Below are 27,734 nucleotides of genomic sequence, written 5' to 3' on the forward strand. Positions count from 1 at the left end.
GATGAATTTGTGGGGGAGAAAGTGTTCTCCCCGTCCGACTCCTCCGCCATCTTCCCTAATGGTGTTTTAAAAATGACTTTATAACATGTTTCTGGAGCTTAGTGGAACAGTGACTTAATCAAGGAAGTATCTGTTAAGTTTTGAAAGTTGTACTGAATTTTGACAAAGGCAGACAACTGGACAGGACTGTTTAAAACAACCATTAATGTGTTAGTATCTGTGCTAAGTGCTGGATGGGCATCATCTCATATACTCCTCACAATAATCCTCAGAAGCAGATACTATTATAATTTCCATTTCACAGAGGAAAAAATACAGAAACAAAGAGAATAGCCTGTCCAAAATCACTGAGCTGGTGAATGACAAGTCTAAGATTTGGACCCACGTAATCTAACTCTAAAGTCTGTCTGCAGCATCAATACTGCCTCCAATGTATTTTATATTTCTGTACTGTACAAAGGCAACATTTGAGATCTGTCGACTGAAAAAGAATACACCACGTGAGAGTTGTGTGTTAAGCTTTATTTGTGGCAAAATGAGAACTACAGCCCAGGAGACAGCATTTCAGGTAGCTTTGAAAAACTGCTCCAACGAGTTAGGGGTGGAAGGTCAATATATTTCTGACATTGGTGAAGGGGGAGTACATGGAATTGAGCGCTTATTTTGCAAAAGGCTGCTCCTAGCCTCGGGAAGATTCAATATAAGACAATCACGCATTGGGAATTAAAGTTCTAATAATGGGGAAACTAAGGCTCAGAGTAGTTTTAATTAACTAAACTTTTTAAATAAATCTAAATGGTAGAGAACTTGAATCAAGGTCTAACTCTAATTTTGTTATCCCATGTTTTTCATGAAAGATGTCATAAAACCAAAACAGGATAAGAGCAGACTCTTTCAAGCATCAATCAATTAATTGATAACTCAGCAATCATCTGTTAAATAGCTGGTATTTGTCAATCATTTGTTAGGTCCTGGGGATACAGATATAACACGATCCTAGTGCTAGAGGTGGAGATGGATAATGAAAGAAGGCAACTACAGACAATACAGTGAGTTCCCTGATAATGATAAGCACTGTGCCTGTGAAACACGGATGTGAGGTATACCAAATCCACACTGTGCATAAGGGCAAGTCAGGAATGGCTTTCTAGAGGAGATAACGCTTCAGGTGAGACTCAAAAGATACACAGCATACAGTAGAGAAAGACATGGAAAGCAGGAAAAGGAAGGGGCATTAATAAAAAAGACATGCGTGAACTAGGCTGATGGCCAGAAGCTTTTGAATACTAATACTGAGGAGCTTAGTCTAGAAAGCGATGATAAAACTGAACATTAAGTAGGGAAGTGACATGATCATATTTGGATTTTAGAAAGATTATCCTAGTAGAAGTAGGGACAACAGGCACTAGAGTGAGGAAACTGAAGTCAGAGAGGTGAATTTGGAAGGTAGTGTAACACAGGCATGAATCAAAGGGGACATGCATCAGTGAGAATAAGGATAACAACAGAAACACTTCTGCAGCACTTACGAGTGCAGGCCTGTTCTCAGCATTTTACTTACATTAGCCCTTTAGACTTCAAATGGACCCTCTGAGATGGATACAGTTTTATTATTCCTGCTAGGAACATTTAGAAACTAAGGTGGTGGTGTTTAATTGCTAAGTCGTGTCTGACTCTTTTGTGATCTCATGGACTGTAGCCCACCAGGCTCCTCTGTCCATGGGATGTCCCAAGCAAAAATACTGGAATAGGTTTCCATTTCTTTCTCCAGGAGGGGGTTCCTGACCCAAGGATCAAACCCAAGTCTCCTGCATTGCAGGCGGGTTCTTTACTACTGTAAATTAAGGTAGAGAAAGCTTAAGTAACTTGCACCAGAAAACATTCCAGTATGTAATCTTTGATGTTTGATTTCCACTCTGCAACCTTAATATGTATATTATATGAACTTAAAAAAAAAAGGACCACCGTTAGTAACTCTTTTTCCTTTTCATTTAATAATGTAACTGTCTCTCCTACTGACAAACTCTACCCTACAGATTAAACTGATGTGCTGGCCCTCACACCTGAGTGGGATACTGGTAATCCATCATCCGCACACTGCTGAAGTTAAGCCAACACTGGCTTATAGTGTACGGAAATGAACTGACTCTCACTTGATTCAAGCTTATTGCAGGGTCTGAAACAGGGAGCAAACTTTGTAATTGCTATTTATTTTGAGCACTAGAAGTTGCATTGGGATTTCACAGTATGTGGAAAGAAAAGAATTCAGTTTGCATATTTTAATGAAAAGGAGAAAGAAAAAAGGAAAAACAAAAATATAATTCACTGTGATTTCAATTTTATATGAAGTGCTTAACCCATATGTACAGTTTATCACGAACTCCTAAACTACCCATAACTTACAACTTTCTACAATTAATTAAATTAGCTAAAATCCATTTCATACACATATACATCATGAGAGAATATTTTTCAGAAGGATAAATATAGCTTCAGAGTAAAGCACTTTAATGATAGAACCCTTACCTTCTATACAGAAGAGAAAGTACAACTCAGAAGATAGCTTGTGATAAAAGAGAATACATTCTGATTTAATCTTTCTAAGACCTTTATTTAGCACCAAGGATTTCAATTTTCTTACCCGGGAAACAATTTATAAACCATCACCAGAACCAACGAAGAACTTTCAGATCCAAGAGATTTAATTAGTTGAACTACTTTCTTTTCAAATATGTGTTATTTTAAAAATCCTTTTATTTATGTCTTTTAAAAGTCTCATATTATTTGTTTTCTCAGGACATGTAATTTCAGTTTCCCATTAAAAATTCCCTGATATCTCAGTTGGTAAAGAATCTGCTTGCAATGCAGAAACCCCAGTTCAATTCCTGGGTCGGGAAGATCCCCTGGAGAAGGTATAGGCTACCCACTCCAGAATTCTTGGGCTTCCCTGGGTGGCTCAGCTGGAAAAGAATCCACCTGCAGTGCAGAAGACCTGGGTTTGATCCCTGGGGTGGGAAGATCCCCTGGAAAGGAGAAAGGCTATCCACTCCAGTATTCTGGCCTGGAGAATTCCATGGACTGTATAATTCATGGGGTCACAAAGGTTCATACATAACTGAGTGACTTTCACTTTCACACTTTCATTAAAAATTATAAAATATGTATAAGAGATTACACTAAGTTATATAAAAAGTTTGGAAAGGTAGAAGCAATCCATTGATGAATGAATGGACAAACGAAATCTGACACAGAACTAACTTGACCCAAAAAGAGTCTTGTCCAAATAAACCCACTCCAAGTTGAAAATATCCTGTCGAAAATGCATCTAATGGACCTAACTTACTGAACATCGTAGCTTTTAGCCCAACCTATTTTAAAAGTGCTCAGAACTCATACGTTAGCCTTCAGTTGGGCAAAGCCATCTAACACAAAGCCTGTTCTATAATAAAGTATATAATATCTCAAGTAATTTATGGAGTACTGCATTGAAAGTGAAAACAGAATGGCTGTATGGGTACAGAATGACTGAACTGTATCGGTTGCTCACCCTGATGACTGTGTGGCTGAGTGACAGCTGCAGCTCACTGCCGTTGCCCAGCATTTCAAGAGAAAAGTACCACGTATGCCAGCCAGGGAAAAGATCAAAATTCAAAGTATGGTTTCTATTGAATATATCACTGTTGCACCATCCTAAAGTATAAACCACCTTAAGTTAGGAACCATTTTCATATATGTACAATGGAAAAATTTTCAGCATTAAAAAGAAAGGAAATATACATGCTAAAAATGAATGAACCTTAAGGATAATATGCTTAGTGATACAAACCAGTCAAATAACTATGATTCCACTTATATGAAGCACCTAGAATACTTAACTTCATAGGGATAGAAAGTAGAATGGCGGCTGCTGGAGGCTGGGTGGTGGGGGAACAAGAAGGTATTCAGTGGATAGTGTTTCCATTCCATTTTGTAAAATGGAAAAGAGTTCCGGAGATTGGTTGCACAACCCCATGAATGTACTTAACTTTACTGAACTGTACACTTAAAATGGTTCAAATGATCAATTATATATGTATATTGGCACAATTTAAAAACTTCATTAGAAAACATGCAAAAGGAAAAGAAGAAACCAGTTTCCTTCCTGAGTCTATGGCAGTATTGTGTGCTTGATAATTTATTTGTTACCCACACTGAGTTCACTGAATACAGAAACCATGCCCTGTGCATTTTTTCCTATCTCCAGGGCCCAGCATGGTATAGAGAGTCCATGGTAGAGGGTCAATAAACATTTGCAGAATGTTCTTTATATATCATTCAGTAACAACTTGAAATTGAGTTCATTTTAGGGCTTGAATCCTGACATTATTAGCACAAAAATTTAACTAAATGCAGAATTACCAAAAATAAAGAAAGAAAGAAGACAAGCAAGGAAATAAAACAAAGTGGGTAATTTGTCAAACACAGAGCTGTTGTGATGACGGTACTGTTGCCATTCAGTTGTAAAGTCGTGTTCAAGTCTTCGTGACCCCACAACTGCAGCACACCAGTCTTCCTTGTCCTTCACTCTTTCCTGGAATTTAGTCAAACTCCTGTCCACTGATTCAGTGATGCCATTGAACCATCTTATCTCTGTCTTTCCCTTCTCCTCCTGCTTCAATCTTCCCCAGCATCAAGGTTTTTTCCAATAAGTGGGCTCTTCACATCAGGTGGCCAAAGTATTGGAGCTTCAGCTTCAGCATCAGTCTTTCCAATGACTATTCAGAGTTGATTTACTTTAGGATTGACTGGTTGGATCTCCTTGCCATCTGAGGGACTCTCAAGAGTCTTCTCCAGCACCACAGTTCAAAAGCATCAATTCTTTGGTGTTCAGTCTCCTTTACGGTCCAACTCTCACATCCATACATGACTACTGGAAAAACCATAGCTTTGACTAGATGGACCTTCCTTGACAAAGTGATGTCTTTGCTTTTTAATATGCTGTCTAGGTTTGCCATGGCTTTTCTTCCAAGGAATAAGCATCTTTTAATTTCTTAGCTGCAGTCACCATCCACAGTGATTCTGGAGCCCAGGAGAATAAAATACGCCACTGTTTCCACTTTTTCCCCTTCTATGTGCCATGAAGTGATGGGACTGAACGTCATGATCTTCGTTTACTCAGTGTTGAGTTTTACAACAGCTTTTTCACTCTCCTCTTTCACTCTCATCAAGGGGCTCTTCAGTTCCTCCTCACTTTTCTCCTTTAGAGTGGTACCATCTGCATATCTGAGGTTACTGATGTTTCCCCTGGCAATCTTGATTCCAGCTTGTGAGTCATCCAGCATGGCATTTCGCATGATGTACTTTGCAGCTAAGTTAAATAAGCAGGGTGACAATATACAGCCTTGTCATATTCCTTTCCCAATTTTGAGCCAGTTTGTTGTTCCATGTCCTGTTCTAACTGTTGCTCCTTGATCTGCATACAGGTTTCTCAGGAGACAGATAAGGTGGTATGGTATTCCTATCTCTTGAAGAACTTTGCACAATTTGTTGTGATCTACATAGTCAAAAGCTTTAGCATAGTCAGTGAAGCTGATACTTTTCTGGAATTCCGTCGCTTTTTCTATGATCCAATAATGACTTAGTCGCTAAGGCGTGTCTGACTCTTGTGACCCCATGGACTGTAGCCTTCCAGGTTCCTCTGTCCATGGGATTCTCTAAGCAAGAATACTGGAGTGGGTTGCCATTTCCTTCTCCAGGGAATCTTCCCAACCCAGAAATCAAACTTGGGTCTCCTGCACTGCAGGCAGATTCTTTACAGACTAAGCTACCAGGGAAATATTTTAGGTTTAACAAATATCCCCAAAGATTGGACCTGGTGTGACTCATGCACACATGCTAAGTTGTTTCAGTCATGTTCGACCCTTGCAACCCTATGGACTATAGCCTGTCAGGGTCCTCTGTCCATGGGATTCTCCAGGCAAGAATACTGGAGTGGGTTGCCAGGCCCTTCTCCAGGGTATCTTTTCAACCCAGCAATCAAACCTGCATCTCTTATGTCTCCTGCATTGGCAGGCAGGTTCTTTACCACTTGTGCCACCTGTGATTCAAATATTTTGGAGTAGGTAACCTTTCTCTTCTCCAGGGGATCTTCCCAATCCAGGGATCAAACTCAGGTCTCCCGTACTGTGGGCAGATTCTTTACCACAAGGGAAGTCCAAGAATACTGGAGTGGGAAGCCTGTCCCTTTTCCAGCAGATCTTCCTGATCCAGGAATTGAACTGGGGTCTCCTGCGTTGCAGGTGGATTCTTTACCAACTGAGCTATGAGGGAAGCCCATCCAATGGATGTTGGCAATTTGATCTCTGGCTCCTCTGCCTTTTCTAAATCCAGCTTGTACATCTGGAATATCTTGGTTCACATACTGTTGAAGCCTAGCTTGAAGGATTTTGAGTATTACCTTGCTAGCATGTGAAATAAGCACAATTATATGATAGTTTGAACATTCTTTGGCATTGCCTTTCTTGGGATTGGAATGAAAACTGACCTTTTCTAGTCCTGTGGCCACTATTGAGTTTTCCAAATTTGCTGCCATATGAGTGCAGTGCTTCTAACAGCATCATCTTTTAGGTTTTGAAATAGCTCAGCTGCAATTCCATTACCTCCACTAGCATTGTTTGTAGTGATGCTTCCTAAAGCTTACTTGACTTCACATTCCAGGATGTCTGGCTCTAGGTGAGTGATCACACCATCGTGGTTATCCCAGTCATTAAGATGTTTTTTGTATAGTTCTTCTGTGTATTCTTGCTACCTCTCCTTAATCTCTTCTTCTTCTGTTAGGTCCATACCATTTCTGTCCTTTATTGAGCCCATCTTTGCATGAAATGTTCCCTTGGTATCTCCAACTTTCTTGAAGAGATCTCTAGTTTTTCACATTCTATTGTTTTCCTCTATTTCTGTGCATTGTTCACTGAGGGAGGCTTTCTTATCTCTCCTTGCTATTCTCTGGAACTCTGCATTCAGTTGGTTCTCTCTCTCCTTTTCTCCTTTGCTTTTCACTTCTTTTCTTTTCTCAGCTATTTGTAAGGCCTCCTCAGATAACCATTTTGTCTTTTTGCATTTCTTTTTCTTGGGGATGGTTTTGTTTAGCATACCAAAATAATTTTAAAGGCACCTTGAGGCACCTGATGATAGAAAATGGCTATTGGTGGAGAACGATAAACTCTATTCAAAATGTACATACATTTTAAAACAAATGTTGTTCAATATCTGTCATTCCAATATGTAACAGACTCACAGTATCCCCAGCATGGCATACACATACACTTGCAAGTATTAAAACTATCTATAATGAAGTTTTGGGAAAGATGATTAAGGTTATCTTCAAGTATGTTCAGTACATAAAGTGATAGTCTAAAATTTTTTTCATCTAATAAAATCTAATAAAAGCAGATCAAATGTATATTTACTTCTGTGGAATTTATTTCAAAATAATGTTCAATAAAAAACTCTATGCTTTTACATTCGTTAAGATTTTATGATTTCATGGATACTTTCTGTATTGTTTCCTGTGATAAATTCATTTAGGCCAATGTCATGTTGGTGTAAGTAAATATATGTATATTTTCTTGATAAAGTGTCTATTCAAATCTTTTTTCTCATTTATAACATTGGGATGTTTGTCTTTGCATTTTTGAATTGATTTCTTTTTAATATTTCCATACAAATACACGTTCTTTGGTTGGATGTATGTCTTGCAAATCTTTTCTCCTAGTCTGTGGCTTACTTTTCATTCTTAACAGTTAATTCTTAACACTGTGATCAATTTGGGGATAATTTTTTTATACGTTTGGAGGTACAGGTGTATGCATTATTATTATTAGGCTTTTGGCTATTTAATTGTTCTACTACCATTTGTTAAGAGATTTTGATTTCTTCATTTAATTGCCCTAGAATATTTGGTGGAAATCAACTGATTATCTCTGAGTCTATTTCTGAACTCCTTATTCCATTTTACTGAGCTATACATCTATCTTTATACCATTAAGAATCCTGGTGGCTCAGAGATTAGAGCATCTGCCTCCAATGTAGGAGACCCAGGTTCAATCCCTGGGTCGGGAAGATCCCCTGGAGAAGGAAATGGTAACCCACTCCAGTATTCTTGCCTGGAGAATGCCATGGACAGAGGAGCCTGGCAGGCTACAGTCCATGGGGTTGCAAAGAGTCGGACATGACTGAGTGACTTCACTTTCATGCATTGAAGAAGAAAATGGCAACACACTTCAGTATTCTTGCCTGGAGAATCCCAGGGATGGGGGAACCTGGTAGGCTGCTGTCTATGGGGTCGCACAGAGTCAGACACGACTGAAGCAACTTAGCAGCAACAGCAGCACACCAGATCTTTTGCATTTTATTTGAATCAAATTCTCCATCACTAAAAAAAAAGTTCTATACAGGTTATTTAAAATTTTTTTTTAATTGTGTCTGTGTGGAATTTCAGGATCAGTCTGGAAAAGACTAACATCTTAAGAGCACTGGGTAACCTGCTGTGTGAGCACAGCACCCCTTTCAGTGCATGTTTCCCTTTATTTAGGTCTTTTTAAGTTTCAGTCATCAGTGCTTTATAGTTTTCAGTGTGTATAGAATCTTTACAAATCTTTTATCAATTTTATCCTGATATGTCATCTTCCTGATATAATTACAAATGATACTTTTACATTTCAGTTTTCAATCGTTTTTTTTCCAGGATACACACTACATTTTTAATGTATTTACTTAAACTCTCTTCTTAGCCTTTTAGATAGCTTTTAGATTTCTTAAGATCCTGAGAGTAGTTGATCATATCCTCTGCCAAAAACAGACAGGCGTCCTTCCTCCTTTCCAGTGTGCATGCCTTTTATTTCTTTTTCTTAACATGGTGCACTAGGCAGCCCCTTCAATGAAATGCTGAAAAGCAGTGAGACAGGACCTCAGTACCCTATGCCCAATCTTTGGAGAAAAACATTCAGTCTTTTACTCCTATATTAGCTATAGTTTGTTCATAGATGCCTTTTCTCTGGTTAAGAAGGTTCTCCTAAAATTCCAGTTTGGTGATAGGTTTTGTCATGACTGGATGCTGAATTCTGTCAAATGCTTTTTCTGCATCTATTAATAATGATTTCTAAAATTAATTATTAAAACGGTAAATAATGTTGATTTTTCATTAACTCAAATTTAAGATAAACTCCACTTGGTTATCTGTTATTTTGAATTCAATTTGCTAAAATCTTGGTGACAATTTTAGTATCTATATTTATGAAGGAACTCAGTCTGTAGATTTCTTTTATTATGATGTCTTTGTTAGGTTTTATTATCAGGTAATGCTAGTCTCACAAAAAAGCAGGGAAGTATTCCTGCCTCTTCTATTTTCTGAAATAGTTTACAGAATTGATATTATTTCTTCCTTATGTTTTTGTTAGATTTCACCAGTGAATTCTAGGTGTTCTCTTTGTGGAAAGGTTTTTTAATAACAAATTCAACTTCCTTAATAGAAAGATACATAAGTTACCTATTTCTTCTTGACTGAGCTTTGGTAATTTGTATCTTTCAAGGAATTTCTACATTTCATCTAAGTTCATCTAAGTATATTCTATTATGGCAAATGAAGGTTATAAGTTAGGGATAGGGTATATGAAGGCCCCTTGTTCTTACATAGATCAACAGGAACTGATTTCCATTTATTAACATAAGTACATCTAATTATTTTTTCATTATAAGTAAAGCTAGAAATGAGGAGGTGGGGGAATTCTATGCTAATATTTGGTAGGCCTTTGGAGATGAGTATGTGGAGTTCATTCTTCATAAAGCTGATCACTGCCTCTCATAATAAAGACTACCATTTAGCTGCCTGGTCAAATTAACAAAACATTCAATGAGAGATGAAAAAGAAAGAACAGTGAGCCAGGAAACACAACATCAGGACTGCAGTATGGGCTCTGACGCTTTACCAGGTTAGCAACCCCTTTCAGCTCTGGTTTTCTAACAGAAATAAAAGGGAGATGATAAAGGCAGAAAATCAGTGTTACATGAAACATAAGCTTCCACTCCATTCTAATGGACAACTGCAAATTATTCAATATGAATAATTATCATTGGGTAAAATAGTTTGTATGTGACTTTTCTTAGAACTTATTTGTATAAAGGTAGGTAAATTTAAAAAGGGGGGCCTTTAAGAAAAGATGAGATCTCCAACCATTTAATACGAACCATTTAATCTTTTCTTTTCCCCCAACGACTGGAAGATGGATAATGGAGGTCGCAGCACAGATGGTGACAGTGGTGTGGGGATGGCATGAAGGAGAGGCAGCACCTGCCGCTGCCCTTTCTGATGAGACTGTCTACAGAGCAGCATTTCTGAAACCTCGGCACGCAGCTGGCCCTCTCAAGGCACTGACAAAACACAGACTGCAGGGCGACACGTTCAGAATTTATGACCAGTTAGTCTGGGGTGGGGCCTGAGAGTCTGTAATTTTACCAAGTTCTCAAATGATACTGATGTTATTGTCTGGAGACCCTACTTGAGAGACACTGCTTAAAGAAGACCATGGCAGAGAAAGGAGTGAAAGGAAAAACCTGTCTAGCAGAGGAGCTCGCAACTCTTAGAGGAAATCTTAATAAAGCTGGTGTGTGTGTGTGTGTGTGTGTGTGTGTGTATGCGTATTTTTTAAAAGTGTAGGTCTTTCCTTCAAGTTTTAGAAGTGTCACTAATTTGACAAAAGGTTAAACATCAGTTGTTTGGAAACTTAATGAGTCAAGACCTATTAGCAATTTTGCTGTACTGTTGAGTGACTCCTTGCTTTAAAGATTAAAAAGCTTTAGTGTTACCACCTAATATGTTAAGATAGACTGAAATATACAGGAAATACCTACACTGCCTTTAAAGGGATACTATTAAAATAATCTTTTTTAAAGCAATACAATCTATTAATTTCTGCAAAATGGTAATTCACGTAGTGATTATTTAGCAAGAAAGATGAGGTAATTTAGTGTTGTATCTTTCCAACTTTTGTTTATCTTCTAAATTATGATTAAAAGCCTATGTCCTAATACATAAAAGAAGAATAACAATATTTTACAATATCATGTCCCAACAAGCATATTATAAGTACAGTGATTTTTTACAAAAAAGTTTCAGTAGATCACCAGAAATGTGTCAAGGAAAAAATGTCATAATTCTCCCTAGGAAAATTCTTACTCCAGTCATTTCAGAGACTGTAAAGAAAATGTCAAGTACTGAACTATTTCCTAAATTACATTAAGTCACATCACATAATTCAGAACTTGTCACATTCAAATGTAATAAAACATTAAATTTTTATCCTGAAATAAATGGGATAGTACTAGATTCAAATTTTTGGTAAAATGCATTAGAAAGTAAATGTCAGAAACTATTTTAACTGATCTTATCCCAGTGAAAGTCAGCCTTGCCTTATTTGAGTTTTACCAAACACCCTGAAATATTTCAAAGATACTATATGCGATATAATTTAAATGTGCTTCACAAAGCACTTTTTTTATCCTTAGAAAGAATTTTAACAAATTCACTTTCAGGCAAATTATACAAATATTTTAAAAATAGTGATATTTTAAAGGCTATATTTCTTAAGTCAAAGTGTAATGTAGAACACAATAATTAACAATGAGATTGCACATATCTTACATAAACATATTTTTAAGAAATAAGTCATCAGATCCTATATCAAGGACAGGAACACTTAGCAGAGCTTAATGGGCTGAGGTGAAGATAAGAAATGTTATAAATAATTAATAATCTAGAACCCTTCCCTAAAATATCATTCTTTGGTGTTATTCAAGGAACATGTTTCATATAACAAAACCATTTAGGTTTTTTTGGCTATCTTTCAATAAGATCTATTGTAAACCATATTACATTACAGTCATAAAAATAATTTATCCATTTTCTTGAATGTGTATGTCAAAGATTACTCAAATGGTTAACAGCAGAAACAAAACAAGAAACCACATTTGTCATTACCTTTCATATTTTTCACTAATATCACATAGTATCCTCAAGCACTTTATCCATGATAACAATGTAACTTTCACAACAATCACATGATGTAGGTCCCTTTATTATTCTCATCTGACACAAGAGAAAGTTTAAGAGGTTTAGGTGACCTGTCCAAAGTCACACAGCTATTAATTGGCAGAAAAGAATGAAGCAGGCAGACCTATTCTGGAAGCCACATTCTGAGCTTCTTCATTACATTATATTTACATGAAAATATTCTTATTTCCTATAACATTTAATCCCAACTCTTTTCTTTGGCTTTAAAGACCTCAGAAATCTGATGTAACCTTAGTTTTACCATACTTCGTTGTATACCACTTCCACTGGACTTACTGTTCTCTTCTATACAAGTCATGTTCTTCCAGCATCACTGGTCTCCTCTTATTCTTGATGCAACTGTAACTGTCTATACCATACATTTTACCCATATACAGCATGGAGTTGGATTTAAAGATATACACTCTCATGAGTATTTATCTTTTCACAAATAAATTTAATCATTTACATTTATTATGACAATCAGACCTGTCTAGATTCAAATCCTGACTGTGTAAATTACTCATTGTGTGACTGGTTAAATTATATAATGCTTCTGTGCCCCAGGCTCCTCACATTAAAATGGGGCTAACATAGCACCATCTCGTACTGTTAATGTGGTGATTAACTGAGTTAATTAATGTAATTTTAAAATTCTTAGAACACTTAACCACTGTTTCCTTCACTGTGTCATGAAGCTTTCATGATTGATAATATATCTACTTTAAATTGGAAACAAATTAGTTACAATTTGTCATACAGAACAGTATTACACCACTCTGATTAATAGATTATTAATTATTAACAAATTACTGAAACTGGAGCCTATTATACAGAGTGAAGTAAGCCAGAAGGAAAAACACCAATACAGTATACTAACGCATATATATGGAATTTAGAAAGGTGGTAACAATAACCCTGTATACGAGACAGCAAAAGAGACACTGATGTATAGAACAGTCTTTTGGACTCTGTGGGAGAGGGTGGGATGATTTGGGAGAATGGCATTGAAATATGTATAATATCATATATGAAATGAGTTGCCAGTCCAGGTTCGATGCATGATACTGGATGCTTGGGGCTGGTGCACTGGGACGACCCAGAGGGATGGTATGGGGAGGGATGAGGGAGGAGAGTTCAGGATGGGGAACACATGTATACCTGTGGCAGATTCATTTTGATATATGGTAAAACCAATACAATATTGTAAAGTTAAATAAAATCAAATTAAAAAAAGAAAAAAATTATTAACAAATTAATAACAAATTAACATTATTAACAAATGATTAATAGAGATAGTAATCTACACAAAAAAAACACAATGCAAAGCTGAGACTCTTTTTTCCAGGGTAAAGAAAAGAGGAACATACAGTTGCTACATCTTTTTTTGAAAAATTTTAAAAAGTTTATTTAATTTGTTGATTTCTTATGTTGAATTTTTGGGGCCATACCCTGTGGCATGCAAGATCTTATTAAGATCAAACTTGCCCCCATTTCAGTAGAAGCAGGGAGTTGTAACCACTGGATCTTCAAGAAAGCCCCTGGAATAGATCTTTTTGTATATGTGAATAAAGAATTTTAAGATGGGCTGAAAGTTTCTATCCCCCCAAAATATGTATGTTGAAACCCTAGACCCTGCTGTCATGGTCCTGAAGCTAAGGTCTGGGAGAGATAATTAGGTTACACGGGTGAGGTCTGGGGGAGGTAACTGGGTTGTAAGAGTGAGTGGAGACTTCATGATACAATCAGTGTCCTCAGAAGGAGAGACAGGAGAGAGTTTGTGTTTGTCCTCTATACCCTGTGAGGACACAGCGAGAAGATAGCCATCAGCAAATTAGGAAGCAGGTCTCACCAGACCCCAGATCTAACAGTAATTCAGTCTTCAACTTTCAAGCCTCCAGAATTGTGAGAAATAAGTATTTGTTGTTTAAGCCATCCATTCCATGTTAATTTGTTATAGCAGTCTGAATTAAAACAGAAATCTTTTTTATGTTAGGGAGTAAGATACAGGCAGTTCTAGGAAGACTATCTTTTATTTTCAAACAGAGAAGACTTTTATGTTGACTATCAGTTTCTCTATATTGAGGGTAAACAGCAGGGAAAAAAAAAAAAAACACACATTTTCTCTTTCTAAATTCCTATAGAGCCCTAGTGACATCTTTTCCAAAGGCCAGGTTCTGCAAAGTTTATATTCTCCAAATTAGCTAAAGTGAATCTACATAAGATACTCTGAATGCTTTGTTTTTACCCAAGAGATATGAAATAACATGGATTTTAATGTCATTTATAATGATCCGATTACTCATCAAGAGATGTGTTGATTTTCTTTTCCTCTGCTTATGATGTTTCTACTTGGTACGTATCCTTCCCTTACTTGTAGTGTATGTATTACAGATGGAGCAGAATCTCTCCCATGGGAGATGCATTTGGCTTAAGCCCCAGCCAGTGAGACCTCTGCACAAGCTGCCCACAGAACTAGTAAAGGACTAGGCACAAAACACAAGCCGTTCAGTCTGAAGCAAAGTTAATCCCAAGATTTTTGCTTGAGTTGCCAGGAAACAGGCATTCTTTCTCCTGGACTTAGACGACATAAGACTTGAACTCCTGGGAGACCACCATGTGTAGACGACCCACCCAAAAGTGAAGTTGTTATGGAAGATGCATACACACACATGCACACAGACACACACACGATGACTAAAGAGACAGATAAATAACACAAGCTGAGATCCTAATAACAACTTTAAGCTGCATCAAGCTGATTTAATGCTGCTACCTTTGGATCCTTCAGTTGCAACAGCCGATTAATTCTACGTGGCTTAAGCTAGTTTACCATGGAAAAGGGAAAAGCCACCCACTCCAGTATTCTGGCCTGGAGAATTCCATGGACTGTATAATCCATGGGGTCACAGAGTCGGACACAACTGAGAGACTTTCACACTAAGCTAGATTAACTCGGATTTTCTGTTACTGTAAATTGTAAGACTTCTAACAAAGGTATACAAGATGGAGGAGTCACTTACATTAATGAAAATAAAACATATATTTAATATCGGCTTACCTTTTGGTTTAATAAAGCACTTGCCAATTTTTGTACTTCTGAACTCAATAAGGTGGTTCCTCTGATGACTTTGCTGAGAGCAGCAAGAGACTGATGGACACTCTGTACTAAGCGGATGGCGTTAAATTGTTCAAGAATGATGAAGGATAATATTGGAGATCCTTGTCGATCATTAGGAGGCAACAATTTCTGATGAATCAGGTTTGAATTCTAAAAGAATAATGTATCATTTAATATTTGCTGAAAAGTAACACAAATATATCAAAACATTCAAAAGTTATTTAAATCTTCTGTTGGTATACTTGTTTTGAAATACTCTCTTATGAATGGCCAAATGTATTAAACCCATAAATACATAGGAAAAGAATTCTGGACTTCACCAACTTAAATGGGGTGAGAGTGGAAACTGAGAAGGGGAACGCAGCAGTCGATACGGCTGGAAAGTGTAAGAACGGCACACTGTAAGCCAACGCAGAGACAGCAGCACAGCTGAACTACAACTCGATCACTACAAGGAAATCAGAAGGAATCATGCCTTTGAAAAACATGTGAGCAAATACTTATTTCAATTTGAAAATTTACTGTATGTAAACTTAAAAAATTACATTAAAGATCGGTACCAGTGAATATTGTATCTTAGTATTTATTTCTACATCTACACTTTAAGAGAGGCTCTGATACATGGAACTTGGGGCTTCTCAAATTGTTAAAAAAAAAAAAAGTCAAGGAATCCCAGCCATTTCCGAACAGTCTACATAGCTAAGAAGAAAAAAATATATCATTTCATTAGTATTCTAAAAGTGTCAAAAACCTGTCAAAGGGACAGCACTGGCAAGTCTTCACTCTTACCTACTGTCCATTTTCCTGACTCCCTCTGTATGTTCTGCTTGCAGTCCTAGTGAAGGGTCCCCTCTTCTTTTCTAGTGGTTGTCACACTCCCTTATTCCATGAGAGCACTGTCTGGTTTTCATGTTTTTAGTATGATGATTTAATATTATAATATGAAGATCTAGCCATTAAATAAAAAATTATGAAATAAATTTTACTGGCATGAAAGTCATTCCTGAAAATAGATTCAGGCTATGAGTTCAAATTTAGGCATTTTATTTGTATTAATACTACATTTAAAATACTAAAGCTGTTGGAATCATCTTTGATAGACAAAAAAATGCACATGAATGTACCTATAGAAGTACACAGTGGTGAACTCTAAATCTAGAAGAGAAAAACAGTATATTGTTAAAATTAACTATAAATATTATCCCCTAGATTGGAATTATTTGAACCAGAGCATGAAATAAATAATACTTAACACATCTCCAACCTTAATCAAGTTATAAAACTGACATAAAATTTAGATTATAGACTTTCCATAATTCCTCATATTAAAAACCATCCCTGGAAGTGAATAATACATGGTACTTAAATCTTTATCAATCTTACACTAAGACTGGTAAAGATTCGGTTCAGTTCAGTGACTCAGTCATGTCCGAAACTGCAATCCCATGGACAGCAGCACACCAGGCCTCCCTGTCCATCACCAACTCCCGGAGCTTGTTCTAACTCATCTCCATTGAGTCAGTGATGCCATCCAACCATCCATCCTCTTTTGTCCCCTTCTGTTCCCACCTTCAATCTTTCCCAGCATCAGGACTCTTTTCCAATGAATCAAATCTTCGCATCAGGTAGCTAAAAGTATTGGAGTTTCAGCTTCAGCATCAGTCCTTCCAATGAACATTCAGGACTGATCTCCTTTAGGATGGACTGGCTTTATCTCCTTGTAGTTCAAGGGACTCTCAAGAGTCTTCTCCAACACCACAGTTCAAAAGCATCAATTCTTCAGCACTCAGCTTTCTTTATAGTCCAACTCTCATATCCATACATGACTACTGGAAAATCCATAGCTTTGACTAGATGGATCTTTGTCAGCAAAGAAATGTTTCTGCTTTTTAATATGCTTTCTAGGTTGGTCACAGCTTTTCTTCCAAGGAGCAAGCATCTTTTAATTTCATGGCTGCAGTCACCATCTGCAGTGATTTTGGAGCCCAAGAAAATAAAAGTCTGTCGCATTTTCCATTGTTTCCCCATCTTTTGCCATGAAGTGATGGGACCGGATGCCATGATCTTAGTTTTCTGAATGTTGAGTTTTAAGCCAACTTTTTCACTCTCTTCTTTCACTTTCATCAAGAGCCTCTTGGTAAAGATTACTGAATAATAACTTAGTTTATAGATTTTTATCCATTCCATTAAACTGATGAGTCAAATCTGCACTGTTCACAGTTACTTTATAGATGAAGAACACACAAAAATGGAATCTTAGATCATTCAAACAAGATTCCATTTATTTATGATGCACGAAAATAGAAAACTTAGCGTACTGAACTTTTTAAAAAGCTGATTTAAGAGAGTACCTATCAAAACTACTTAAAATTGAAATAGAGTTCAGGTAAGAAGTATGGTCTAGAGATGTGCAGTAAGTGTAAAATACCAACTGAATTTCAAAGACTTACTACGAAAAGGATGTGAAATATCACATTAATAATTTTATATTGATCACCCACTGAAATGCTAATATTCTGAATATATCAGGTTAAATAAAATATATTATTAATTTTATTTCTTCATACTTATTTGAATATGGCTGCTAGAATATTTAAAATTACAATTATGGAGTCTATTTGTGTTTCACATTATATTTCTATTTTATAGTGTTGGTCTAGAAACTATCAAGTAAAATGATATGAGTTCAGCAATAAGAACAGAAGAACATGGCAGAAAACAGCACACAGTAGGGTCTTAAAAAAGTGTTTGATTAATGAAAGATGAAAAAAATTAACAGTAAAAAGCCCCAAAGTGATATAAATTGTGATAAATGAATGACTGAGAGAAATACAGCAGAAGACATTAAAGAATATTATATTTTATAACATAATTCATTTCCTACAAGCCTTCATAAAGCTTTATTAAAAAATTAATACAACTTTAACTATAAAAATATATTTTATACATTCTGAAAGAGTTAAGTATAGAGATTTATAGCAGTAGAAACATGTTAAAGTGTTACATTCATCTTAAAACAACCTCAAATTAAGTACTATTTATAATTCAAGTAGCTAAAACTGCCATAAGCAAATTACCTCACTGTAAGACATTTTTCAATGAAACTATCTAGGGATGGCAGTCATAGTTTTAGTAAATTGATTATAAGAAAAACTTTTTTATGAATAAATATAATTGGTTGAATCATGTACTTTGGAAGGACATCTTTCACATTTTAAAGTTCATCTTATCATTAAAAAAACTAAGTGTATTCATAGGGTATCATTAATTATGAAGCTGCTGGAGAAGAAATGATTGTGGATTTTTAAAAACTATTAAGCAAGAAATATCTTTTGGGCAAGAAAAAGACTAGTCTAACTTTGGTACAATTTAGGTATTAATCCAGAATTTTTGTGTTTTAACTAGAATAGTTTCTAAAGCGAGATACTAATTTAGACATAAGTAAAACAGATGGCACACAGAAGTACTACTCTCTCTGTTCTTTTAATAATTAAAGCTTTTTGAAAATGATTCCTTCTCAGAAAGAATTTTTGCCACTAAAGGAAATTCAAGCGATGAGTAAAGGTTACCAAGTTTTTCTATGAAGATTCAGATAGCAAATGTCAGACTTTGTGGGACATAAAATCTCTGTTATAACAAATCAACTCTGGCTGTTACCATGTAAATTTAGCAACAGACAATACATAAACAAACAGGCATGGATGACTTTCAATAAATGTGTATTTACAGAAACTGGCAGCAGTTTAGACTTGGCCCATGTGCTGTAGTTTGCCAGCCTCTCAGGTACACTACCACTTATTCAAAGCATTATGGAGATTCACATACTGCTCTAGATAACATCGGAGTCCTTCCAGATCTTAGTTCAATGAAATTAGTAAGATGTGAACTGTAGTTTTATGTGTGTATTTACCTATGACTCACTGAACAATAATCAACAATTGGACACAAGTATTTTTCCTCTTGTCATATGATCATGTCTTTGTTGAAGATATGTTTTTTATGATAAAAAGATACTAAAAGACTTAACACAGTCATTTTAAAAAGTGAAAAAGGAAGTGAGAAACATCAGAAAGAAAGATGGGGTGGCTCTGAGTTACAGAAAAGGGGGAAATATCTTCATTTCCATGTGGCAGAAATCCTACTTATGCCCTCCAGTAATCCTTCATTCCACTTCAGATAATAATTTCCGAATATCTCTCTGGGAAGATCCCAACTCTAAGTCCAAATGGTTCTGGTAGAGTTGACTCTGGTATATGACTTGTGTGCACACTAGGTCCCTTCAGTCATGTCCGACACTTTGTGACCCAGGCCCTCTGTCCATGGACTTTCCAGGCAAGAACACTGGAGTGGGTTGCCATTTCCTTCTCCAGGGGATCTTCCCAACCCAGGGATCGAACCCGGGTCTCCCGCATTACAGGCAGAATCTTCACCATCTGATCCACCAACTTTTAAGTATATGACTTAGAAGTTAACTAATCAGAGCATTCCATTCCGGACCATAGTCACTGGCTGAGAGATGGGCAGATTACCAGAGATAACAAGACATAGTAAGAATCTTGCCTGCATCTTCTGATAAACAGATAACTCTTCCTTTTCACTGCACTTGAACTGAAGAGATCATGAAGTAGAGAACCAATGCAATCATTTTTTGACAATAAAGAGAGGCTGTATAAAAAATGGAGCACACACACAAATACACATATATCACGCCAGTTTCAGTGCAGCATCAGCCCTTTTAGAATATACACACCATGTATATTATAATAATTATATATGTGTATATATGTGTGTGTGTGTGTATATATATGTGTGTGTGTATATATATATAATGGGTGTATATATAACGCCTCCCTGGTGGTGCTAGTGCTAAAGAAACCACCTGCAATGCAGGAGATGCAAGAGATACGGGTTCAGTCCCTGGGTTGAGAAGATTCCCTGGAGAAGGGCATGGTAACCCACTCCAGGATTCATGTCTGGACAATCCTGTAGACAGAGGAGCCTAGCAGGTTATGGTCCATAGCGTCACAAAGAGTCGCACATGACTGAAGTAATTTAGCACAATACACACACACACATACGCACACATATGTGCATGTGTGTGTGTATGTATGTGTGTGTATGTGTATGTATGTATGTATGTGTGTATATACACACATATCGGAGAATGCAACGGCATCCCACTCCAGTACCTTTGCCTGGAAAATCCCATGGATGGAGGAGCCTGGTAGGCTGCAATCCATGGGGTCGCTAAAAGTCAGACACGACTGAGCGACTTCGCTTTCACTTTTCACTTTCATGCATTGGAGAAGGAGATGCAACCCACTCCAGTGTTCTTGCCTGGAGAATCCCAGGGACAGGGGAGCCTGGTGGCTGCCATCTATGGGGTCGCATAGAGTCGGACACGACTGAAGTGACTTAGCATAGCATAGCATATATAATGGGATTTCTCTGGTGGCTCAGTGTAAAGAGTCCACCTGCCAATGCAGATAAAAGATGTGGGTTCAATCCCTGGGTTAGGAAGATACTCTGGAGAAGAAAATGGCAATCCACTCCAGGATTCTTGCCTGGGAAATCCCATAGACAGAGGAGCCTGGAGAGCTATAGTCCATGGGACTGTAAAGAGTTGGACATGACTTAGTGACTAAGCAACAACAACTCTCTCTCTCTCTCTCTCTCTATATATATATAGAGAGAGAGAGAGAGAGAGAGAAGGAAGGAGAAAGAGAGATGCTGGTGACTAGCAGAGCAAGTAAGGTCAATGCCTAAAGACAGAAGAGGGGAGTACTTTGAGTTGCTACACTGAAGCTGATACTGTAAGCTATTATACCTTTCTAAAAGAAAAACTGAAATGAAGCTAGTAAATGCTAATAGAAATAAGCTTTTGTATTAAATACAAATGACTAACTTTACATGCCTGAGAATTTCATAACTTTTACTTATAATATTGCGATATTAATATATACCAAAACAGTACCCCTAAAGAGACAAGTACAGGATTGACAGTCATCACTCAACAGGACCTTTAAATCTGTCTGTATCTTTTGGGTCTCTAATAGAAAGTCATTATTCATTTATAACTTGAGTATGTAAAACAAAATGGCAATTAAAAAAAAAAAACAAGGATTAATATAGAAATGGCATATTAATAAAACCACATTTATTTCTAGGGAAGAACTTTAATAGGCTATCTGCTCCATAACTCCCACTCCAGTATTCTTGCCTGGAGAATCCAGTGGACAGAGGAGCCTGGTGGGCTGCAGTCCACAGGGTCGCACAGAGTCAGACACGACTGAAGTGACTTAGCATGCATGCATGCATGCATTGGAGAAGGAAATGGCAACCCATTCCAGTATTCTTGCCTGGAGAATCCCAGACGCAGAAGAGCCTGGTGGGCTGCCTTCTATGGGGTCATGAAGAGTTGGATACAACTGAAGCCACGCAGCAGCAGCAGCTCCATAACTTGGTTACAGGAATGATTCTGCTGTTCTGTCAAACTACTAAGAAAAGAGGTAATTTAGTAGCATAAATTCTTCCTGGTTTGGGAAGATCCCCTAGAGGAGGGCATGGCAACCCACTCCAGTATTCTTTCCTGAAGAACCCCCATGGACTGAGAAGCCTGGTGGGGCTACAGTAGTCCATAGGGTTGTACAGAGTTGGACACCGCTGAGCCAAACACACAGCACACAGCAGAATAACAGAGTAATAACAAAATTTCAATTTAAAAGATCTACACAGATCATGATACTTAAATGGAAAACTGAATAACATCTGAGAATACTACTATGTGCCAGGCACATCATGAATTTCATATGAAGCTTTTTTTTTTTAACAGTTTCAGCAATATAAAGAAAGGGAGTAAGAAGAGCAGATTATGAAGAATGTTAAGAAATGTCACAAATTTGAAAACTTATACCTGTTTAGAGGAAACACAAGAGCACATTTTATAAAATGGACCCACAATGAATAGTTTATCTTTCCTTCCATGTCATCCTAAAAAATGATGTATATATTTTCATGACAGTAGAATGCTTTCTGGCATTTTTGTGTGTTCAACTAACTGTTAGATAAAATGCGACAGCATAAAATGCTTCTGTGTATGTATGCGTGTGCGAGTGTGTTGCTTAAAAGTTTGAGAAGTGACCAACTGTTCTCATATAGTGAGCAAATTGGTTCATAATTTTAAGACTAAAAGGAACAGTCAGCATTTCAACAGTCAGTGCAGATATTCACTGAGGAAAAAAAATCTTTGAAGTCCAACACTGCATAATATTACTTAACAGAAAAAGAGACTCTACAAAGCATAATCACTTTAGAGACACACGTTAACTTACAATGTTTTCAAAATCAGAAGCAGACTTTCAGCTTCTGTTTTTAGCAGAGTTAAGATACTGCGGAAAACAACTAAACATGTTTGGTAAAATAGTAAAGCAACTTCTTAAATACACTCAATTACAGCTATGATCTGAGAAAGGTGAAAGTGAGAGTGAAGTCGCTCAGTCGTGTCCAACTCTGCGACCCCATGGACTGTAGCCTATCAGGGTCCTCCGTCCATGGGATTTTCCAGGCAAGAGTGCTGGAGTGGATTGCCATTTCCTTCTCCAGGGGATCTTTCCGACCCGGGGATCGAACCCAGGTCTCCCGCATTGCAGGCAGACGCTTTACCGTCTGAGCCACCAGGGAAGCCCATGATCTGAGAAGAGAGAAATAATTATTCAAACAAGTGAGTATTGGATTTTTAAACTTCATCTTTATTAATTTCATCCTGAATGTTAACACAAAGTATTCTGGATTAAAAAGAGATTATTTATCATCTCACAGCAAATAATGTGCTGCTCCTACACCTTTGCTCCAGGTCTTACCTTTGGGGTGACTAAATGACAGCCACACCCTATGCAAGTAGCCACACACTCGGTGAGCAAGGTGTGCAAAGGATGGGTGAAGAGGTTATCCTCTGCTTATAAAGAGGAAGAAGGACGCTGCTGTGTTCCCCTCCAAAGAGGATGTCCTAGGAAATCTAACCAACCCTGTAGTATGTAAATAAAACTCTTTTCAGGAGCCAAATGGTCTACTTGTTACTCAGTCGTTCAGTCATGTCTGACTATGCTATGCAATGGACTGCAGTACCCCAGGCTTCCCTGTTCTTTGCTATCACCGGAGTTTGCTCAAACATGTCCATCGAGTTGATAATGGCATCTCATCCTCTGCTGCCCCTTTCTCCTCTTGCCCTCAATCTTTTTCAGCATCAGGGCTTTTCTAATGAGTCAGTTCTTCACATCAGGTGGCCAAAGTATTGGAGCTTCAGCTTCAGCATCAGTCCTTCCAATGAATATTCAGGACTGATTTCCTTTAGGATGGACTGGGTGGATCTCCTTGCAGTCCAAGGGACTCTCAAGAGTCTTCTTCAACACCACAGTTCAAAAGCATCAATTCCTCAGCGCTCAGCTTTCTTTATAGTCCAACTCTCACATCCATACATGACTACTGGAAAAACCACAGCTTTGACTATACAGACCTTTGTTGGCAAAGTGATGTCTCTTGTTTTTTAATATGCTGTCTAGATTGGTCACAGCTTTTCTTCCAAGGAGCAAGCGTCTTTTAATTTCATAGCTCAGTCACCATCTGCCCCAGTTATTTTGGAGTCCAAGAAAATAAAATCTGTCACTGTTTCTGTTTTTTCTGCATCTATTTGTCATGAAGTGATGGCACCAGATGCCATGATCTTAGTTTTCTAAATGTTGAGTTATAAGCCAGCTTTTTTCACTCTCCTCTTTCACCTTCATCAAGACGCTCTTTAGTTACTCTTCACTTTCTGCCATTAGGGTGGTGTCATATGAATATCTGAGATTATCACTATTTCTCCCAACAATCTTGATTCCATCCTGTGTTTCATCCAGCCTGGATTTTGCATGATGTACTCTACATACAAGTTAAATAAGCAGGGTGACAATATACAGCCTTGACAGACTCCTTTCCCAATGTTGAGCCCATCCATTGTTCCATGTTTGATTCTAAATGTTGCTTCTTGATCTGCATACAGTTTTCTCAGGAGGCAAGTAAGGTGGTTCAGTATTCCCATCTCTTTAAAAATTTTCCACAGTTGGTTGTGATCCACACAATGATCTAGAGATGTTTCCAAGTCTGGGCTTTATCCTTCTGTCATGGAAATACCTATGAAGATAATGCTCGAGTCTTGCCAGTGCCCTGAGGCTTAGAAGGAATTTACAGCTATCACATATGTTGCTCTCAGAGAGATAATACAAGTTTTATTATCCTTTTTGAATATAGCACTTAGCTAGATAAATAATTACAAAGTTAATTTTCATAGTATATGAAGAGTCACATAAGGCTGGGGTTTTTTTATGAGAATACAAGACATCCAGAAAGGTTTTTATTTCTCCATACTAAGAATGAGAGAGTAGCAAACAAGCCACTGAAGTTCAAAGACACTGGTGAACCTGAGCTTTGGTATTCATATACATGGCTTGGGAGACCAGGGATAATGTCCAATATCTGCTCAAGGTGGAGAGGTAAAAATGATACATCTAAAAAACGTGAAACCCCAAATGATTACATCCTTGATAAAAGACTGAAATAGAAACAACCTGCCTTCCACCCATCACCTGTGCCTCAGGGACTACAGGAAAACTGCCTCCACTGAAATCTGGTACTAACTGGAGTGGGGAGTTTATGCGTCGGAATCTCTTGTCAAAAAATAGCCACAATCACGTGTACCCCAATATTCATCGCAGCACTGTTTATAATAGCAAAGACATGGAAGCAACCTAGATGTCCATCAGCAGATGAATGGATAAGAAAGCTGTGGTACATATACACAATGGAGTATTACTCAGCCATTAAAAAGAATACATTTGAATCAGTTCTAATGAGGTGGATGAAACTGGAGCCTATTATACAGAGTGAAGTAAGCCAGAAGGAAAAACATCAATACAGTATACTAACACATATATATGGAATTTAGAAAGATGATAACAATAACCCTGTGTACGAGACAGCAAAAGAGACACTGATGTATAGAACAGTCTTATGGACTCTGTGGGAGAGGGAGAGGTTGGGAAGATTTGGGAGAATGACATTGAAACATATAAAATATCATGTAAGAAACGAGATGCCAGTCCAGGTTCGATGCACGATACTGGATGCTTGGGGCTAGTGCACTGGGATGACCCAGAGGGATGGTATGGGGAGGGAGGAGGGAGGAGGGTTCAGGATGGGGAACACATGTATACCTGTGGTGGATTCATTTTGATATTTGGCAAAACTAAGACAATTATGTAAAGTTTAAAAATAAAATAAAATTAAAAAAAAAAAAAAGAAAGAGAGAAAAAAAAATAGCCACAATCAAAACTTTAATGTTAGTTTGTATGCACTCCCTTGGAATTTCCAATAAATTTCAAGAATAAAATTTAATTTATATGGTTCCAAACTAGTGCTATCGCCAAGTATTTGAAAGGAGCATAATCCTTATCTTAACACAAACCAAAGCCTACTCCTACACTCCAAATTGAAAAGGAGCCTGGCGGGCTACTGTCCATGGAGGTCACAGTCAGACATGACTGGGCGACACGACTTTCACTTTCACTACTTCCAAATAAGAGAATGCCTATTCCTCAGTGCCCAATCTTAACTTGCTTAGTTTAAAATATGATTTTTTGTGGGAATTATTATGCAAATGATAAGTCCATACTACAGAAATATGAAGAGGGAAATGAGTAACAGCTGAAAAGGCTTCTGGAAGCTGCTGGGACTTTACCTGCCCATCCCTGGTTTAGCACAGCCAGGAGATTCCAGTAGAAGGAAACAGCATTTGGAAAGTCCTCATAGACAGAACCACTGAGGTCTGCCTCACTATGGAAAAGGCTTACAGTTTAGGTTGGATATGGAGCCATGTTGTGAAAAACGATTTTCTTTAGGAAAACTAATGTTATAATCTGAAATATGACTTTGAGGATGGACATATAAGTAGAGTCAAATTTGCTGTTTTCTGCAATAATATGTATGAGAAAGAATAAAAGCCTGAATTATGGCAATAGCTTCAGGAAGGAAATGGGAGAGATAAAAAAATAAAACATAACAGGATGAAGCACAAGATATTTGCAAGATTAATTTGACTATAAAATATTATATGAATACAATATAATAATAACTATCTTTTAATGAGTCTCGGAGAAGGCAATGGCACCCCACTCCAGTACTCTTGCCTGGAAAATCCCATGGACGGAGGAGCCTGGTGGGCTGCAGTCCATGGGATCGCTGAGGGTCGGACACGACTGAGCGACTTCCCTTTCACTTTTCACTTTCATGCATTGGAGAAGGAAATGGCAACCCACTCCAGTGTTCTTGCCTGGAGAATCCCAGGGACGGGGGAGCCTGGTGGGCTTCCGTCTATGGGGTCGCTGAGGGTCGGACACGACTGAGCGACTTTACTTTCACTTTTCACTTTCATGCATTGGAGAAGGAAATGGCAACCCACTCCAGTGTTCTTGCCTGGAAAATCCCAGGGATGGGGGAGCCTGGTGGGCTTCCCTCTATGGGGTCGCACAGAGTCGGACACGACTGAAGCGACTTAGCAGCAGCAGCAGCAGCAACTATCTTTTAATGAATCTATATCTATCTTACAAATAAAAGTTAAAATGACATTTTAAAAGTTATGCTTGGTTCTGGACAAAATGGGCAACCTATCTCCCACTTCTGCATTCTGTCTTGGACAAAACAAGAGGATACTGAACCCAGAAGATGGCACAAAAAGAATGGAAAACATCTGGGAGACAGAAAGGGTTTGGGTAAGAGGCAAGTAGAGAATACGGTAACCTAGAGCTGAGGGCTGGATGCATGGCTGGGGTCAAGCTAGGAGAATTTTGGGTTGCAAACTTATCTTTTCATGTTTCCCTGGAAAGAATACTGCTTACCATCTTACCATTTCAGGGCTGAAAATAGCAGTATTAAGCGCCCACCAATGACAGCACAGTACTCGATATTTCACAGCATGCAGCCCAGCTATTGAGGAATACATTGAAACAGGTATAGCTGGGAAGGCTGGCTTTTGGAATTGCAAGTTCTCAGAGTATCAAACAGAATAGATGCAAAACAAAACAAAATCTACACCTGTATTTAATGTGGTGAGATTTAGGGAAATTAGAGACAAAATATTCTAGCAGGCAAAAAACTAATGAGTTACAAAGAAATAAGAATCAGATTAACAGCAAATTTACTCAATAAATTTGTATAAATTTGATTTTAATTTAAAGTATAAGCAAAGGCTGGTTTAAGAAAAAAAAAAGAAGGTTAAAGAATAATAACTTCAACATGAATTGATACGAAGAATGGAAATCAGGGCCATGACTTCATGGTCAGGAATCTGTGCAATGTGGTTACTTGTATGCCTCAGGCACAAGTGGAGAGCCTGGGTTTGGAACGCCAAGGGATGCAGTGTATCTTTTCACTCTCTAATTCTTCCTCAAGCAAGTTTTATCAATCTGATAGTCTAAATAAAGTGGCAAGTCCAGTTAGCTG

The 27,734-nt window shown here is 37.6% G+C and overlaps 1 protein-coding gene across 2 annotated transcripts in view; it reads right to left on the reverse strand.

Moving 5' to 3' along the window:
- The window catches only part of DYNC2H1 (dynein cytoplasmic 2 heavy chain 1), a 397,795-nt gene that overhangs the window by 82,319 nt on the left and 287,742 nt on the right, over nucleotides 1–27,734 (reverse strand). For both annotated transcript variants that reach the window (XM_070803297.1, XM_019975614.2), the window contains one exon: nucleotides 15,144–15,353. In XM_070803297.1, coding sequence (XP_070659398.1) covers nucleotides 15,144–15,353 — 210 coding nt within the window. The remainder of the gene's footprint in view (nucleotides 1–15,143; nucleotides 15,354–27,734) is intronic.

The sequence above is a fragment of the Bos indicus genome, chromosome 15, assembly GCF_029378745.1.
Source record: "Bos indicus isolate NIAB-ARS_2022 breed Sahiwal x Tharparkar chromosome 15, NIAB-ARS_B.indTharparkar_mat_pri_1.0, whole genome shotgun sequence".
NCBI classification, from domain to species: Eukaryota; Metazoa; Chordata; class Mammalia; order Artiodactyla; family Bovidae; genus Bos; species Bos indicus.